The 20,393-nt window shown below is 38.5% G+C and overlaps 1 protein-coding gene across 1 annotated transcript in view; it reads right to left on the reverse strand.

The window, feature by feature from the left end:
- Positions 1 to 6,668: 6,668 nt before the first annotated feature.
- The window catches only part of LOC126473240 (protein FAM166B-like), a 296,487-nt gene continuing 282,762 nt past the window's right edge, over positions 6,669 to 20,393 (reverse strand). Inside the window, exon 5 of the mRNA XM_050100157.1 lies at positions 6,669 to 8,851. Coding sequence (XP_049956114.1) covers positions 8,661 to 8,851 — 191 coding nt within the window. The 3' untranslated portion in view covers positions 6,669 to 8,660. The remainder of the gene's footprint in view (positions 8,852 to 20,393) is intronic.

The raw sequence follows: 20,393 nt of genomic DNA on the forward strand, positions 1-20,393 counted from the left end.
GCCAAAAAAAAGAGAATTGTTTGCTCACAAAATATATGCATTTATTCTCTGTTATCCCTTTCTTAGACAGACTAATGGGAAGCACTCTAAAATACATCCCACAATCGGAAAACAACTGCTATAAACGGTTCTCGCTAATGCTGTTTTCATTTGATGTAAAACTTTTAGGAGTATATGACCCTTCCAAGATTCGACCAAGTGACCCCTTTCACTGTAGTTGAATGCCCTACCTGTTATGCCACGGAACACCTTACGGGCTGTGCTAAGTGTCTTCTATGGGAAATCAGCACTAAGTTTTGCCAAGAATAATTTTTTTGCGCTTTGGATCATGGCTCATGACTGGCAAGTCAACAATCTAGTTAGAGTATACAGATGCATTTGCAAAAGTTCTACAACTCGTTAGTCTTGAGCGAGTCTAATGGTGTTGCAGGGAGCAGGGAAAGAATGTTTGTCTTTGCACATTTTGTGCTCTACGTGGGTGGAACAAACTTTCACATCGCTTTCACTATCAGCATTCACAAAATTCCTTTCTATTGTTACTTAAAAGTTGTAATTCCATCTTCCATCACTAAATAGGTAAACTGTTTGCAGTAGAAGTCCGTAAAAACCTTAAACTTTGGCTAATGCTCCTATAACACAAGTATAGCTTTGTCATACCACTTGCATGTGACATGACCAGAGCATCATGCCAACAACAGACTTTAAGCTTTAATCACATAAAAATAAAAGAAATGCTATTTAAATGTTATAAACAATGAGAACAACAATCCAAATCATGCTTTTAACATAGAAAAATAGCCTAGGGCTAGCCTTTATCGAATGCATTGAGTGTGTCTTGTTTTGTGCTGCATGTTACTCACTGTTTTATTTCATTACATTGAGATGAGTATTGAGATTCTTCAGGTTTGAGTATGAATCCCAACCTCAAAAAGTATTGGTCTGTTACAGTTCTGCTTTCACAGAAGCTTGAATTGGAGGATTAGGCTGCCAGCCCTGAGAGAGGGAAGTGGGAACTGTGCACTGCTCCACTCCCCAGGGCAGTTTGACAAGATGACAGTTTTAGTAAATCTAATCGTTGCAGTTGAACAGAATATCCTAACAACTCTGGAACAAGTTACAGAAATGACCAAGTAATAATGCTAAAATGTTGTTCTGCTTTTGGCTTTTAGTGACAGTATTTTGAATTTGACAAAAATACGTGAATAAAATATAATCTCTTTTCAAACAGTGTAAATCACATAATACAAAGGAAAAGAACACGGTATAATTTTACTTTTAACCTCATCACACATCTCAAAAATCCTCACTTTGTGGTCCAAAATATAAAAAAAGTAAATGGTGAATGAACAGGATAATGAAATAGAAAGAAATTCTCTTTTTGGAGTCCCAACTTAAAAAGAAAAATAATTGTCTAGTAACTAACAATGTACTGGCTGGCAAATTTTTCTGTAAGTCCGTGACTACACCTTCATACATTTCACTCACTGTCGTTTTTAAAAGCACTCCTACATTACAGTTTTGATTTCTGTGGAAAAAAGGTCTTTCTTCCGTTGTTCCTCATTGTATTTTTCAGACAATAATAAAGTATCTATTCTCTTTTTGAACTGATGTGTCACATCATGGACATTGAAATTAAAAATTAAAAGGTGTGTTAAACAGCAATTCTATAGATGTAACAACTATCTACCCAACTCCTATTACATTGTGAAAGTTTCTATTCTATATACATTTTCCATCTTTTGTTTATGTTCAGTGTTTATCAAACACTTGTTCCTCTTACTTTTTTAGGGACTTTGGAAAATGATAGTTAATAAGAGCTTTTATACATGAACTGTTCCTGAAGTTGAAGGATACGATGGTTCACTTTTAGACAATGTAGTTATCAAAATATGCCAAATGACTACATACTTAATGGCATTTTCTGTTAGTAATCTTTGCACAAGAAAAGTTACATTATAATTAAGTTTTATGGACTATGATATTTACATCCCAAACTAAATATAGACTAAAACATAAAAGTGAATGAGCTATTTGATAAATATTTTGACAAAGTGATACAACCTTTTCAGTATGCAAACCCACTAAAGAATATTAGCAGTAAAAATATAATTTGTTGTAGTGAATTAAAACAGTGTTTCCAGTGTGAAATCAAAAAGGACAGTGTAGGTACCAAAAAGGGCGTGTAATGAAAAGAAGATTTATAAATTCCAGAAAGAATACCAGTAATATTGTGTGTAAATTAGGTATAAAAGGAAATGCATTGATACTTTTGGTTATATTTATTGTTGATTTTTTTATACATGTTTCACAAATTTACCAATGCTGTTTTTCTGTGCCACTTTGCCATATGTCAATAAATACTCTATTTCCTTCAAAGAGTCTATTATACCAAAACTAACTTTTACTGTACACTTTTGCACCTCACATTTTTTTCTGGTTAGAATGTGTTTTAACATACAAAACACCAATCATATAATAAAATTTGACACTTATGGTCTTTTTAATATTTTGCTCTGTTGTACAGGAAACAATACTGCAGGTAAGGTAACAGTGGGAGAAAACAATTGACAAGGATCAAATAATTACTCTGTTATTTAGACAAGGCTGCATTCAAATCATGGAGCATAATAGTGAACATTAATTATTAAGAAGTATTTTCCTGTATGTGTACTGCTGTTATTTGCTGCCTATACATGAAATTAAAAAAAAAAAAAATAAATTAATTAATTAACTGAAATAAGAGAAAAGTTGGTATGCACACACACACACACAGACACACACACAGACACAGACACAGACAGAGAGAGAGAGATATGTTTTCCCAGTTTGCCTCTTAAATATTCCGACTGCAGGAATATTTAGAAGCGTACTAGGTGTTACTTTTGCAGTACATAGATAACAATTTCCCCCATCAAAGAATTCCAGGTGATTAGCTTTTGTGGCCAAGAATACTGTCATTAAGATCTCTTATAATATTTCATGTCACAATAGTACTTAAAATTAAACTTACCCCAAGAGATTATGAACTCCTGAGCTAGATAACTGAAATATCTGTACAGCTCAGTATAAATTGTAAGGTAGTCTTACACTGTCTTTTCAGATGAATATAAAACTACAAATGTTTCTAAAGTGAGATGAAACCAATTTATATCACAGTTTAACTGCAAAAGTTGTGTGGTTTTTGGGCAATGTACATCCTTTAGCAGCAATTCCGTCGTTTTATATCAGTTGAGAGTTTTTAAATATATTTTGTTGTTATATTTTTGAACATATGAGACTGGAACTCACTGACATACCTACTCATTTATTTGCTTGCTATTCTAACTGCAGTTTACTTATCCATAAGTGAGTTCATTCTTCCATCTCAAGTTGTATTGTGTTCATTCCAATTTTTACATGCAGTATGCATATCCTATTATAGTAAAGTACTGCACTCCCAAAACCACAACTGTTGCATTCAAGTGTATGAAATAAAGCTCTGCAGTGCTGTGATACTAAAGTATGTTATTTTAAAAGGTTTCGGATTCTTGTGACTAGAGAATCTGATGGCATTTGCCATAAGTGGGGGCTTAAACAGTGCATAACAGTAATCTGCAGTGCCTAACAACCCTGAAGTTTCTGCTAAATATTCAGAGAATGACAAATATAATGTACTTAAATAGCACAGTAAAAACACAGAACAGTTTGAATAGCATCTTCCCACCTGCCTGTAGGAACAAACTTAAATGAAGTAGGCTTTTAGCTTTAAAAGTGCTCGCATGTAAATGGAGTAGAGTGTTCGGTGTTTTACTTAACATGTTCATATTGTGTACTTCTCCATTGCTTTCATATAATTGATTAAGATCATTTAATAAGCAGCATACTGGACTGTTAATATCTGAATTTTTTTGTTACTGTTGCTGTTTCAACTCAGTACCAATAGAACAAAAAACCAGTCCAAGATGCAAATTTTTACTTTTTATTCATTCAATGACTAGTTTTGATCCGAAATGCATTTTCAAATCATCATAACAAAGCCAAAAAAAGCATTTCCAAAGATGTAAAATAAGTTCATTCCACATTTTTGACATCTTTGGAGCTACCACTTTTGACTTTGTTATGATGATTTGAAAATGGGTCTCTACCTGAAACTAGTCATCAAATGAATAAAAAGTAAAAACTTGCATTCTTGGACTGGTTTTTCATTCTACTGATTATCAGGATTTGCTGACCCAAGCTACTCCACCATGCTGGAAGTTCAACTGAATATCGTTGAAAAGATGGTTATTTGATTGTCATAAAACTGATAATCACTGTTTATTTTAATGACAGTTTATATCATCCCTTTGGTTGGATTATGAGCAGATATTTTGATCATTTGCTAATGTTGGGATAGTATCTCCCATTGAGATGAAGTGATACTGTCTTCAGTCCAACTTAAAGGAAAGGAATGATGATGCTCATTCCAAATTTGATTCTTGGGCACCAATGATTTGTTAATAACCTTTGACGTTTCTATATTTTTTTATATGAAGTAGTACTTTTCTTACCTGCAATAATTATTGTACTCAAAGAGGAAACTATGTACTGCAGAAATGTGTTCATTGGGAATTATACACAGTGTCTTCATGTCAGGATTTTACATTAAGTATAAAATCTTGACAAGACAAAATTAATAAAAATGCAGATTTAAGTATGTCAGATGGAATGTAAACTGTTGAAAATGATTTCCATCTATAATATGATGTGTATCCTATTACGATTAAGTAAGCGACTGATGCCTATCCTGCATCTATATGTTAATCACGGTTGCAGTAAAGATTTTGTTATTCATCTGGTACTGAATGGATAAGAACATATACAATGAGTGACCCATGTCACTCTCCCAAAAATTTTAGTACAAAAAGTACTTACTTTTTATATTATGTCCACTGAAATCCTCTGCTAATTAATTAAATAAATGTAATGTAGAAATAGCAGTTCTACAGATGATATGTTATACAGGGTGTTTACAAATGAATATCAGGATTTTAAAGCTTTATAATATTTATTGCATTGAACTTACAGTTATAAATTATATGTCAAATGAAAGAGCAACTCAAACAGTTGTGTTTGGCACCAGTGCGCATGCACAGCATGCAATGTTTCTGCTGCAATCCACTAGACAGCGGTAGTAGCGAAGATGGCGACTAGTGAACAGAAAGCATTTTGTGTTTTATAGTTTGCAAAGACTGAATCTGTAGTTACTGTGCAACGTTCATTTCAGCTGAAATTCAGTTGTGATCCTCCAAGTGATAACATTCGTAGATGGTATCATCAATTTGAAGATACCGGCTGCCTTTGTAAAGGCGTAAGCACGGGATGACCAAGAGTTAGTGAAGAGACTGAGCAAGAGAGAGTCATTCACTCTTAGACCAAAGAAATCAGTCTGGAAGGTTAGTTGTGAATTATAAGTTCCCATGTCAACTGTTTGCAAAGTTTTAAGAAAATGCATACAACTACATCTTTACCATTTACAGTTATTACAGGCTCTAAAGCCAGCAGACCATGGATTACGTGCCAACTTCACAAACGAAATGTTGTTTGATGACGACTTAGATTTTCTGGATCATGTTGTCTTCAGTGATGAATTGACCTTTCACCTTAGTGGACATGTTAACACTCACAATGTGCACACCTGGGGCTCTGAAAATCTTCACGAGGTGGTACAAATGCAACACGATTCCTCTAAAGTGACTGTTTTCTGTGCCGTATCCCGTAGGAAAGTTTATGGGCCTTTTTTTTTTTTTTTTTTTGGGCGAACCTACTGTAACTGGCACTTCTCACCTTTATACACTAGAGCAATGGCTCTTCCCTCATTTGGAAGAAGATGAGCCAGAGAACTTAATTTTCCAGCAAGATGGTGCACCACCTCTCTGGCATAGCGAAGTACGCAATTGGTTGAACTTCACTGTACCCAAGTGCTGGATTGGCCGCAAGGAGCCCAATGACAGGGTTTGCTTTGTGTGGCCTCCATGTTCACCCGACCTAATGCCATGTGATTTTTACCTTTGGGGCTTCATCAAGGATCGTGTGTACGTGCCTCTGCTACCAGCAGACCTCCCTGAATTAAGAAACCGGATTGAAGCAGCTTTTGCTACAATCACTGAAGACACACTTATCAACATTTGGGAAGAGTGTAATTATAGACTTGATGTGTGCCGTGTGATAAATGGTGCTCACATTGAACATTTAGAAAGTTCTTGGTAAACCCGTGAGTTGCTCTTTCATTTTGCATATCATTTATAACTAAGTTTAATATAATAAATATTATAAAGCATTAAAACCCTGATATTCATTTATAAATACCCTGTACTATTCATTGAAAAACCACACAAGTTCCCATTTCCAAAATGAAATGGAGATTTCTATATAAAAGAACATTCTCATGAACTTTTGTATAGTTGAATTAACTGAACGAGCCTTCCTGCTTTTTCTGTACGAGTTAAATGTGGTAGTGATAAAACACTGTTACAGGAGTCAAAGTCAGGGTATATTGTTCTTTTCAACTTCCTTGTGATTTATGTGCACTATTATTGCATGAGACCAGTCACTGAAAATCTATAACTGCACTGAAATGAATACAAGAAAACAGGAAATTTCTTCATTCAATGTTTTGCTTTAATAAACATAATAAAGAACAAAGCAAATAAATTGCCGATTATTTAATTATCTCCCTTATACAAATGTATTACATAAAAAAGTGGCACCATTCATTATATATTAAATATGTTTATGTGGCATTAAAATTTGGTGGAAGTCATTCCTTCATAATTCAAGTCTGACACGACAGAAAACAGCCTTGGTTTAATATAAAAAATATTATGACCATATTACTCTAAATTTTGTACTGACTTTTTTAAAAACCTTATTTACTTAACCTCAGTATTAGAGAGAATAACAATGAGTTCTAATTGCCATACACAAACCATCACACCTCATTAACCACAGTTATGTTTTGAGCTATAGCCTCTGGGCAGTCATGGCCAGTTGCTAGCAGTACGTCTAATTAATCCAACTTTACACAGTGTTTAAAAATGGTATTATTTTGCATATATACCTAGTGCTTGTCCTGAAGTGCTACACAAGTTATTCTTCATCCTCCAGTTGTGCTTTGTTATTTTGCTTTATTAATTTTAAAGCAGACAAAGCACATTTGTCACTGTGGATATCCTCCAATTCAACAACTAATTGTGTTCAACAGTTATGAGTTATTCTTGTGTTAGTGACAAGTGGACTACAAGATTCATGTTTAATTACTAAATGAAAACAGGCAAAAATGTGTAACTCATTCTTTCACAGATTAATATTTTTGTTGTTTATAATCCGTGTGAACAAATGTTAATATATTCCATATGATACAGCCATTTCAATGTCTTCACCAGAAATATAGATACTTAAATGTTAAAAGAAATACTGTTACTGTATAAACAAGCCTATAGAAATTCTCTTAATGGAAAATTATAGCCTCCATGCAAGGTTTTTAATGGATAACAGCGTGTTCATTGAATGGTAAATCAACATTACTAATGTGTGTGTATACAGTAATAAAGTAGTTAAAACCACAAACACATGGGGATGCACACACAGAGTGAGTGGTAGCAATACTGTTTGACACTGTTCCTCATTACAGTTTAGGCTGCTGAAGAATGTACTAGATGGAAAGCATATGAAAGTTCTGTTGATTATGTTGGCTCAATAGCTCTCTTCAGGAGTTCAGCAGTAGGATTTAAGATGCCTTATTTTTGTTACTGCAGTCACAACAGACATAATATTCACAATATATTACACTGTTAATACTTAACCAGCAGTATTTAATAACTAATAGATTAATGAGATACATAATGATGAATGAAGAATGCATCACATTGTCAAATGGCTAATGATATGTATGAAGTTTTGTGCATCTGCTTTGAGAATTGGTTCTCGTCATTCTGAAGATAAAAAAATGGTATACAATGTTAATGAAACATGGTGTAGTGTGGCCATTAACATATATGAAGCCGTTACTAGTACTGCTACTGCCTACCTGATTGTTGCTTCTGAGCATATTACGTCAAGAAACGAATGGCAATTTTTTAACACTTTGTATGAAAAACATTTTTTCTGCAGAAAATACAGTTGACAAGGAGTACAAGATCTGCATTTTAGTGCTTGCATAAGCCACTAAGCTCAAATTTCCTACATCTACATTTGATTGAGCTGATTGGGGCAAGCAAGTCTATACTAGTCTGTGGCAACTTCATAGAGTGTTCACAATTCATTTTGAAACACAAATTTAAGCTGGTTTAAAAATTATGGATGTTAACATGGTTAGTAAAAGAATGCTAAACCAGTATTTTTTAAATTTGTGATCAGCATCAATCTGATAGGCAGTCAGGTAGTAAATCATAAACTAACACGTGTTTAAAAATAAATATTATACTTTACGTTCATACCAAGAAAATAGTAAAACCAATTACTGTTAAAATACTTATTACTGATGTTTCTCTGATTAGCAAGAGGTCTTGTGTCTCGACTAGCTGTATGGAAGGGGGTGGGGCTTCCGCTTCAGAAGATCTCTGGGGAAACAGAAAAAAAGTAGATGATTGAAGTGTTGCGATTGCAGCAGGTGTCAGTTACTAGACACTAGCTTCAGCACATCACATTGCTGGTGTGGTGCACCGCTCTGCGGCTTCCTGGCGTGCTCTCTCGCGTTCCTGCTGCAGTAGTGCCAATCCTTGGCGTGCTGCCATTTCGTAGCGCAGACTCAGAGATGCGTCTGTGACACGTAGACGCGGTATGTGTCCAGTGTAACCAGCAATTGGCGGGAACTCTGGTGAGATGTGATGATCTGTGGACAAACCAGTGCTAGTGAGTAACCTGTACACTAGCTAATGTCGCAGTTCCAGTAAGTGAAATTGTATTGGATGTGGAATTATGCTGTAAAGTTAAATGTATATTTAAAAAAAAAAAAAAAAAAAAAAAAAAAAAAAAAAAATCACAAAAGACTTGTTCTGGGATTCAAAAATGTCTACTGAACAATGCGAAAAACTAGTAAGGACACATTGTCCTCATGCTGACATTTCCACAACTACATAGTCAATAATAATCAACCAGCTACCAAAGAAATGCTTGCTTTGAAGATATTTTAATGCACACAAATGCTTGTGGGATGGGCAGTTAAATGACTTCTGCAGTAATGAACTAGCAGACACACTCGTTGAATCAGATCTAGCTTTACTAAATACTAAACAGCCACCCAGATGAGGTACACCACTGTTACACTCGTCCTCGCCAGATTTTGAACATTATCCTTAAAATATCAGTGGGAGCCGGTCACTGACACTCTAGGCAGTGACAACCATCCAGTTTGTATCCCTGTGGCAGCACGCACACCCAGCTGACAAGGATACACAAGGGATGATGGAGTCAACCATAAACTGGCAGGGATACCAAACAACATTATTTGACATTTTTAATACTTACAGACCGAATAATGACCTTCAAGGAACATAAACGAGCTTCAAGAATGCAGTTTTTACAGCTGCCCTTGAAAACTTGTCCCTGAACAAGTCAGCTAACAACATATACCACAACTGCAGAATGTTCTCAAGCACTCTCCAAAAGATGGCTTGCAATCAAGATATTAAAAAAAATAATCCAAAATATAATAATTTTATAGATATGAGGAGGAAAGTGGCTCTGGAGAAAAAGGTAACATACAACACAAAAATGGAGGCCGGTTTAAATTTTGTTTTGAGCTTGGACTGAATATCTCAGCACAAAAACACTGGCAAAACGTAATTTTTTTAAAAAAGGATTCAACTCTCGAGATTGACATCATCCAGGGAAGTAAGGATTAGGCTGAGTCATTCATGGACCTGTTAGCACCCATGTATGTGCCGTGCATCCGTGATCTATCGATCTTCTGGCAAGGGTATGCACCTGACTACACATCACATCACAACTGGGTACACTTTCTAGCATAAATAAGTTGCAGCACTATCTGGAGAAGAAAAGGCTCAGACAAAATTTTGTATTCTATGAAGCTCGAGATGAGTGATATTTGTTTCATGGGGGAAGATTAAAAATCTCTAAACACCTACGTTCCTGAGCAATATAGTGTAATCAAAATGTTACCAGTTCCTAAACTGGGAAGAGATCCAGTGTCTATTAGCTCTTTTGGCCCAATATCTTTAATCATATCCATCTGTAATATTTTGATCACTATTGTCAAGAAGAGAGAGGGTAAGTTTGTAGAGCATGACAAAGTGCTTCACAATAGGATATCCGTTTCTGGAAAAATATCAGCACGCTAGATTCACTAAGTACCTTTGTTACAGATGTGCACTTCAACTACTCTGACAATCTATAAACATTTGTGGCCTTTTTAAGTATAGAGGCAAATGGCATTGGACAATTGACATTTCTATATTACGACAAACCCTGCGTGATCCGGGTACACCACCAAACATAGTCAAGTGGTGCTTGCATTAACTACACTACAGGATCTTACAATTAAGCTCAACAGTCGGACAACTGATGTCCACAACTGCCTGTGGAGGCTTACCACAAGGTCCCTTGAGCGTGTTACTTTTTAACATACATACCAGGGTGATTGGTAAACCATTACATTATCCTGTCACCTTTTTACAGCATGTGAATGATTTTGTGATGTATGCCAAGCTGAAGGATCAGAACCGAGCTGTGCTTTGGACTGCCTGTAACGAGTTGTCAGTGAGCCGTGTCGCGGCTCGCGTTGGTGCTGCTGGTAGGTTGGGATCGTGTAATAGGGATAGTGGCATCTCATTTTCTTCTTGTGTTTACTGTTAACCACGTTGTGCTAACAGAATGATTAATACAAAAAGTTTTTGTCCCTACATATGCCAAGTAAATAAAATTAAATTTAGACTTTGAAAACCACTTAGATCCCAAAACATATCTAGGATGTTAGTTCGAAAATAAGATTAATGAATTTTGAAAATCTTAAATTACACCTAGAGCAAGAACATGTCCTACATCTGAGATGCATCCAGTTTATGTACCAATTAATAATTCTATTGTTGCAACGACTTCCAGACAATGAAATTTTGAGAGGAGACTTTCACTTATTTCAGTGTCCTAAGCGTGTCATTAAAGAATCATTGATTCCTCTCCTTGAATCGTGTAATATTGATCCTGGCACAATAACAAAAATTGATTTTCAGTGACAAAATTCAGCCCTTGTGAAATTGTCCGAAACAGACGCTGTTAATTTCTGGTGTGAAGTACTTCAACACAGAGATGCACATGACGTCAACCCATTTCACGAATTGACAACTTTTGCGCTGTCACGATTAATGTTACCATGGTCGAATGCGGAAGAGGAAATACTTTTTAGCCAGATGAACATTACGAAAACTAAAGCGAGAAGTAAAATGAAATCCGAAATGATGAATTCGCATTAGTCGATTCGAGCAGGAATCTAAAGAAAGGAACAATGTTGCCACAATAATTAACTGCCAACAGAAGTGCTGATGCAGGTAGGAACTTACAACTTTGTAACATGGGCAGCCACAGCCGTTGAAATTCATGGCGACATGAAACCGAATGAAACTGCAGACAGTTGTTAACTGGTGGTTTATTGGTCCGACCGATTTCGCTGCGTTAAAGCAGCGTGTTCGGGTGTAAGTGGTTTCACATAAATTAGCAACTGGAGACGGTACCAAAGTTCGTAGTCTGAGAATCCACTAGTGCTTTACCCTTACGACTGCCTACTACAGTTTCCCCATCCCCTGTACTATTCGCCCCCCACTGTTTCGCCGATTTTTATTCGTTGAACATTTCCCCTCTTCGTGGGTTTGGATTCTCTGACTACGAACTTTGGGGTGTCTCCATGTGGTAATTTATGTGGCACCACTAATACCTGAAGATGTTGCTCTAACGCAGTGAAACCGATCGTGTTAATAGACTACGGTTTCATTCAGTTTCACGTGATGTGATAGGAACTTTTGACATGCAAAGTATCTGAACATACTTCACCCGCTACTACCTCCACCTCTTGTGTTGAACCTTCATTCGAGGAAGACGTTGATAACCCAGAGCTCTTCATTTTCTCTTAGGCGAGTTCGCTGTGCCACATTTCAAAATATCGTTCTAGCTATAACAAAGGAGTAAACTGAATTGTCTCATACTTTTGGTTACTCAACACACTCAGTGCTTAAAAAATAATCTAATGGTTTTGTTAAAGGCACGATTAAAAATGTAGTCGTTTATTGTGGTTTTGAATAACTTCTTTTAGCGGGAAATCTCATGTCACTGCTGGCAACAGAAATGTTCTGGGCACTATCCTCTGCCTGCCCTACAACGGACAGCGTGAAGTAATATTTAGTGTAAATGATGTAATATCAATCATCGGGTTTGTTCGGTTTTGAATTCTTTTTAAACCAGCTTTCTTCGCGCACATGCCGGTACGGAGATGAATTTCACAGTTTTATACCGAGTTATTTACCTAAAAATCGGTAAATAGTCTTTTAATGAGTTACAGTACTCGTCAATAAGAACAACTTTAACTGTGGGACTAACTTCAAAATCGCGAAAAATCAGCTGTTTCATTCATTTTGGTCGAGTAGGTTAGTTTGTATGTAACTTTTACAGGGACTAGCTGATTTCAAGTTTGTCCCATAATAAAAGAAAAGCTTCATATTGATGAGTTTTATTTTAAACCCTTAAATGATTACTGAACTTTTTTAAATAACCCTGTAATATAGTTCCGAAGAGCTATTTTAGTTGTTGGTAAGTTGTTGATTTGCTTATGTATGATTCTCTGATTCGCGTACAAGTTGTAGTTTTTTTTGCCGGCCGAAGTGGCCGTGCGTTAAAGGCGCTGCAGTCTGGAACCGCAAGACCGCTACGGTCGCAGGTTCGAATCCTGCCTCGGGCATGGATGTGTGTGATGTCCTTAGGTTAGTTAGGTTTAAGTAGTTCTAAGTTCTAGGGGACTGATGACCACAGCAGTTAAGTCCTATAGTGCTAAGAGCCATTTGAACCATAAACATCTGATGGAGTCTTCAGAACAACCTCGTATTTATGAATATCTGGAGCAGACAGAGGGTAGACAGAAAAGAAAGATCCCTTCTGATTGGCTAAAGGAATACTCTTGGTTAGTCCATATCCAACAACAGAACGGTGCATATTGTTTGTCTTGCGTACTATTTTCTAGTCCAGATAGTGGGGGGGGCAAGCATTCTGTGGCTCTAAGATCTTTAGTCACTCTTCCACTTTTCACATACAAAAAGCACTATAAATCTTCAGAAACCATTCTGCTACAGATTATCACAAAATGGCAGTTTTAAAAAGCAAACATTTCGAAAGTTCATATGTTGTTGTTGTTGTTGTCTTCAGTCCAGAGACTGGTTTGATGCAGCTCCCCATGCAACTATCCTGTGCAAGCTTAATCATCTCCCAGTACCTACTGCAACCTACATCCTTCTGAATCTCTTTAGTGTATTCATCTCTTGGTCTCCCTCTGCGATTTTTACCCTCCACGCTGCCTTACAATACTAAATTTGTGATTCCTTGATGCCTCAGAATATGCCCTACCAACCGATCCCTTCTTCTAGTGAAGTTGTGCAACAAATTTCTCTTCTCTCCAATTCTATTCAATACCACCTCATTAGTTATGTGATCTACCCATCTAATCTTCAGCATTCTTCTGTAGCACCACATTTCGAAAGCTTCTACTGTCTTCTTGTCTAAACTATTTATCGTCCATGTTTCACTTTCATACATGGCTACGCTCCATACAAATACTTTCAGAAACGACTTCCTGACAAATCTATACTCGATGTTAACAAATTTCTCTTCTTCAGAAATGCTTTCCTCGCCATTGCAAGTCTACATTTTGTATCCTTTCTACTTCGACGATCATCAGTTCTTTTGCTCCCCAAATAGCAAAACTCCTTTACTACTTTAAGTGTCTCATTTCCTAATCTAATTCCTGCAACATCACCCGATTTAATTGGACTACATTCCATGAAAACACTGAGAAAGGTGTAAATAATTTAGTCGGAATTGAAAAACTAAAAATGATTAAATCAAATTGATTGTAAAGACAATCGTATTATGTGGTCGGGAAAACATACCGTTAAGAGGCCACTCAGATGATAGTACACTGAGTGATGAAATCAGCCAAGGAAAATTTCGAGCACTTTTAAAATTTGATTTACTCAGGTGATTCGTCTTTCCAAAAACATTTAGAGACAGCGCCAAAAAAATGCTAAATATCTGCGCAAAAAACCTCAGAATCAGCTGATTGATTGTTGTCATTCTATGAAAAAGGTACTCGACAAACTCAAAGAAGCAAAATATTATGCTGTCCTTCGCGACGAAACAAAGGATGCCAGTGGTACAGAACTCAGTGTATGTATCAGGTATTTGAATTTACAAAAAAGCACAATGAACGAAGACTTCATACGCTTTCTACCTGCAACTGATGTGACTGGTGCTGCATTAAGCGATCAAATCGTTAAGAACTAAATCAAGTTGGCCTACAATTTAAGAATTTGAGGGGTCAAGGTTATGTAGAGGTGCCAACATGTCTGGAAAGTTCAGTGGCGAAGCAGCTCCGACCGTTAGCTGACTTATATGCATTGTGCAGCACATAAACTAAACCTATCTATCTTGAGGGCCTGCAGCTTGCCTAGTATTCGCAATACGATGGGAGTTTTAAGTCTCGTTACCAATTTTGTGCGCGGGTCAGCAAAAAGGCTGGAACTTATCAAGTGAGCTATCCTTGAAAACCACCCAGAGACAAAGAGAGTTAAATCAAGAAGTCTTGGTGATACACGCTGGCCTGAAAGGCATGGCGCACTCCAATTCAAACAGCTCTTAAGCTCTATCGTATAGTTCCTTGAAGAAATGGACAGAACTTCTCCGTCATCGGAAAGTGCAAGTCTTCTGGCTTCTATTCAGCGATATGACTAACTTTGACGGTAACCGCCGCTGTATTCGAAATTTCTGTTTCGCTTTCACGACAACTTCAGGCTGCTGCATTAGATATCAACCTTTGCTATGAGATTGTAGACAGTGTAAAATGAACACTGGAACGATACAGAGAAACGAAATATGAAGAAATTTTCCAAGAGGCGTGTCATCTTGTAGAACCTTTGGACATCCCAGTGCAGGCACCCAGAGTCGCCAAACGTTCTGCTCATCGCTCAAATATAGAAGCACCTGATGCTAAGGAATACTACAGGTAAAATAAACCTTTAATACATACACACGCTTTTTGCTTTATGCAGCATTTCTTTCTTTTCTGTTCTTTCGAGTTCAACAATGTCATGCCCTGTTTAGTTCCAGATTGAATATATTCATTCCTTTCATCGATTTTGTATTGGGACAGTTGAGGAGTCGCTTTTCGAGAGCAGAGCACTCTGCAATTCTCGACCTGTTCACCCTTATACCACGTGCCATTGTAAAAACAGAAAATCTGAACCCTTCAGTGGCAGCTGCACGTGTTTACAACAGCCAGCGACTTGCTTCATCCTCTCTCGTTATCCGGAGAAATAACTCTTTGGAAGGAGCCGTGCACAGAGAGGGAACATCCGCCGCAAGTCACACAAAACCTGCTGTGTTGGTAAAGAGCACTAAAAGCACTCGCTTGTACTGAATCCTGAGCATCCGATTATTCTGTAATATGTACTCGCTAGAGACCAACGATGTTGGAATTAGCTAATTAGGAAGTCTAATAACGAACGAAGAAGATTGTCCTGGACGAAAATGTTAAAAAGTTCGGGAGAAAGAAAGAGGAAGAATCGAGGGGAAACGTCTTGGGTTTTTGCACGATATTGCAGTTGTCGCCATAAACAAAACCGATACAAAAGTAACTGCAAAAATTCCCCCTGAAACTGCACCTAAGACAGCTACGCTAGCCCTCGAGCAATTCGCGTTTGTCCACGAAGTATTCGTTCCAGCAAACTGTTCTGTTCGATTCCGCACCGGAAGGGATCCACCACACAACAGCGGGCAATCAACTGTAACAATGGTGTGGGCGGAAACAGTGCCGCGTTGACCGGGGACAAACGGTCGCAACTATGTGTACATGAGGGCTATCATTCGTTTTCTGGCATCCACTTGCGGCTGATTTACATACGGGACAGATTGTAGATGCTGAAATATGTAGATACTTATTTCACATGAGACACACTAGTCACTTCCTCGACGTCTATGTTTATCCAGGTACTTTCTCCTCTTTCTTCGGTAGTGGTGAATGAGCGTAGCTAGCACTACAAAAAATTCTTCGGCATAATTGGACTTTTTGTTTTCTTGCTACGTGTTTTTCTTTTTCGTTCATACCGGGCAGCGTTCGAGTCACACCTGAAATCTTTGTCACCTTCCCTTCATAGAACTAGGGATTAAATATTTTCTCCTGCGTTTCTTCTTCTGTGGCAAATAATTTTTCCTCTAATCTGTTTCATCGTCTCTGTTTTGGTATTATTCATATCTTCATGTATTTCACTAATTGTTAGCTGAGTCTTTATGACCTCATTGTCTGGATTTGGTCGTAAATATTATCCACCATTTTGAAATGTAATTGTCAAGATCTTTGTCTGCAACTTCATGTCTATGGATTTTTACCTCGTCACCTTGTTTTCACATCTCGATATTTCCGGTATATGGTTTCGTGTTCTGTATTATTGTTGGAAATGAAGAGGGTCGTAATTTTAAACGGCATTGTAATATTTTAGCTGTGTGTCTGGATATGCACGTATTGTAATTATTTTGAGTTGGTGGAAATAAGGTAAGTCAGTCACCATAACCAGATTTTTTCTGCCAGTTCAAGCTGTGCTCTTACGTGGCAGCTTAACACCACCATAGGAAATTGCGAGATATTCGGAAAATACAACCGAAAACAGCTTAACCACATCCTGGAAATCTTGACCTATTCGTAGAACAACAACCAAGTACTTGTAACAGCAGAGAACATAAAAGTCTACTTCATTCCGAGCAATTTAACCCTGTATCACTAAATGCTCCTAGATTTACGATTGCAGTTGGTACCAATTCGACCCTTTAATGTTCCAGGGTTCTGTTGTTGCGTTCAAACCGTACCATACCATCGGAAATGGCGATATGGAAACTACAACGTATTCGGAATAAAACAAACTATTTCTCTCAAACAAGAGTAGCAGTGTCATTGTTTCATTCGTATCAGTTTAAGACGTCTTACATCACAGCCTAAACACATCTCCGACGAAATAAAAGCACAACCGAAATTATGTGTTAAGCCATAGCTCTACTTATTTCTACACTGTATGCACTTTTTCGCGCGCGCGACGAAATAGTCACAGTGTCATTGGCTGAATAGATCACGTGTCCTGCGTTCAGATTGCGTAACAAACGCAAATCTTACAGTGCAATCTCGATTTCACACTTTCTGAAGCTATCGTACCGTTTTTCGTGGATTTCATATTTATACTTGCCTATTCCGCAAGTATGCATTTTCAATGCTACAGCGCATTAAAGATCTATCCAGGAGACTACTTCTCGGTTTTTTGGCTACAGTGCCTGAAATTGTGGTACCGATCTATAAAAATTTAACCAGCTTTTCTTCACACTTCCCTTTCCGGATTTCTTTCTTTCTTTCTTTCTTTCTGTCTGTCTTTCTTTAGTCTTGAATTTGCTTGATACGGCCTTAACGTTTTCTGATTCTCTGGTGTTTGTAGGTAGTGTACTGTGACTTAACAAGGAAAACGTACACCCAACTGTTTTTGTTCATCTTTTGCGCGACTGTAGTACATACTTAGAAGCAACAAATAAATGCTGCTGTAGTGCGACGCACTTCCCAAGTGTTTTTGGGATCGACAGACCAGAGGTACTGCTTTCGAATCTCGTAATTGGTGGAAGGTTAGAGAAACTAAAAAATCATTTGAATCGCTGCAACAAATTATGTTGTTTTGGAAATGAACAATAGCAGTGATAATTGTGGTACACTAGCAGCGACTTATATTCATTATATGATAAGAATTGGGCTGAAATTACTGTTACATTTATTTATTGATTCACTCATGCCCGTATCTCGAAGTAATGTCGCACTATACCTGCTGTGAATGTCTGCAATACATGCATGAACATATCGGTAGCTAAATGTTCATTTCATCACTGTTTCTTTCTTATACCTCGCCTCTATTAAGCTGGTGGTTCAGAGGGACTAATGTTTAATGTGTTATACAGAGGGGTCCAGAAAAATTTAGAGACTCTTTGATAGTATTAATGAAACAAAATGATATTTCATTACACTTCTTGCCCAGGGGAAGGTTATTTTGTGTGTTCAAAGTGACCACCATTAGCAACCAAACAATACTGGTGCCGCTGAACTGTTGACCGAACTACGGCTGTCGGTGTGACTGTCGCACAGGACGCCTCGATGTCTTCTCGTAGCTTGCTTAGTGTAGCTGGTTTCTGTTGACAAATTTCATTTTTCAAGGTCTCCCATGGGTAGTAAGCATGAGGTGTAAGGTACCCAACAGCTCTTCTACCTGTCCATTGTCCAGGGAGATTTTCGCCCAAGTAGGCTCTGACGCCTTTATGGTAGTAAGGTGGAGCGCCATCTTGTGGTAAGTAAAATCTTCCGTTCCCAAACACCTCTCTGATGGTAGGTAAAATCGAAGTATGTAGCATGTGAAGATACACTTCGACAATTACAATACCTTTAAAGAAGAATGGGCCAATCAAACCGCGCGATAGCAGGCCACACCACACGTTAACACTCAGTAGATTAACATGTTTGTCTATGTGAACATGAACATCTTCAGAACCCAGTACACGCAGCTGTAGCTTTTTTTTGTTTTGGTTTTAGGGCGCAAAACTGCTATGGTCATTAGCGCCCGGTCCGTGACTTAGGAAACAGTAAAAACCGAAAATGGAAACCAGCAGCAATGGGAACGAAACTCAAAAAATTGGAGAAACTAAAAGCAGAAGAAAGACTTAAAAATCCACTACAGAAATGGGTTGGGTGTCCCCCCAAAAAAAGCTTCAAATGACTGACATCATTTCACTGGCACTATTGAACTCGAGAACGCGATCGGCCGAGCGCGTGTCATCTGCTAAAATTGACGATATATCAGGCGACAGCTGTAGACGGGCGCGTAACGGAGTAAAATAGGGGCACTCAATTAAAAGGTGTCTTACCGTCCACAGCTGAGAGCAGTGGGGACAGAGTGGGGGAGTATCGCCGCTTAAAAGATGTCGATGGCTAAGAAGACAGTGCCCTATCCGGAGTCTAGTTAAAATTACCTCCTCCCGACGACGCGTTCGGGAGGAAGAGGTCCAAGCACAAGGAAGAGCTTTCACGTCTCGCAATTTATTATGGGGAAGTGTCGACCAATGTGCGTGCCGTAAAAGAACAACACGACGACATAAAACGCTCCGTAGATCGACGAAGGGAATCGATTGAATAGCTGGCCGAAGAAGAGAGACTGCAGCCTTGGCCGCTATATCGGCCGCCTCATTTCCACCGATACCAACGTGTCCCAGGAGCCAGAGGAACGCCACCGAGACGCCCCCCAGGTGGAGCAAGCGCAGACAGTCCTGAATCCGGTGGACCAGAGGGTGCACAGGGTAAAGAGCTTGGAGACTGAGGAGAGAGCTGAGAGAATCTGAGCAGATGACATACTGTATTCGCTGATGGCGGCGAATGTAGTGGACAGCCTGGAGAACAGCGTGAAGCTCCGCAGTATGAACCGAACACTGGTCGGGAAGCCGAAATCGATTTGGGGTGTCGCCAACAATATAGGCACTCCCTACACCTAACGATGTTTTCGAGCCATCAGTGTAAATAAATGTGGCTTCCTTCATTTGTGCACATAGAGCAGCAAATGCCCGACGATAAACAAGTGAAGGGGTACCATCCTTGGGAAATTGACGAAGGTCACGGAGCAGGCAGATCCGGGGACGGAGGCAAGGCGGTGCTGTACCCCAAGTTGTCAAGAAGGTTTTAGGAAAGCGGAAGGAAAGAGAATGGAGCAGTTGACGGAAGCGGACTCCCGGTGGTAGTAGGGAGGAGGGGCGACCTGCATACCCGACATCAAAGGAGGCGTCGAAAAAAATGTCATGCGCTGGATTAGCAGGCATGGAAGACAGATGGCTAGCATAACGACTCAGAAGGACTGCCCGCCGATTGGACAGCGGAGGTTCAGCAGTCTCAGCATAAAGGCTTTCCACAGGGCTGGTGTAAAAAGCTCCAGACACTAAACGTAATCCACGGTGGTGGATAGAGTCGAGACGCCGAAGAATAGACGGCCGAGCAGAGGAGTAGACTATGCTTCCATAATCCAATTTCGAGCGCACTAAGGCGAGATAGAGGCGGAGAAGGACCACTCGGTCCGCTCCCCAGGAGGTACCATTCAGGACAC

This window comes from Schistocerca serialis, chromosome 4 (genome assembly GCF_023864345.2).
Source record: "Schistocerca serialis cubense isolate TAMUIC-IGC-003099 chromosome 4, iqSchSeri2.2, whole genome shotgun sequence".
Classification (NCBI taxonomy): domain Eukaryota; kingdom Metazoa; phylum Arthropoda; class Insecta; order Orthoptera; family Acrididae; genus Schistocerca; species Schistocerca serialis.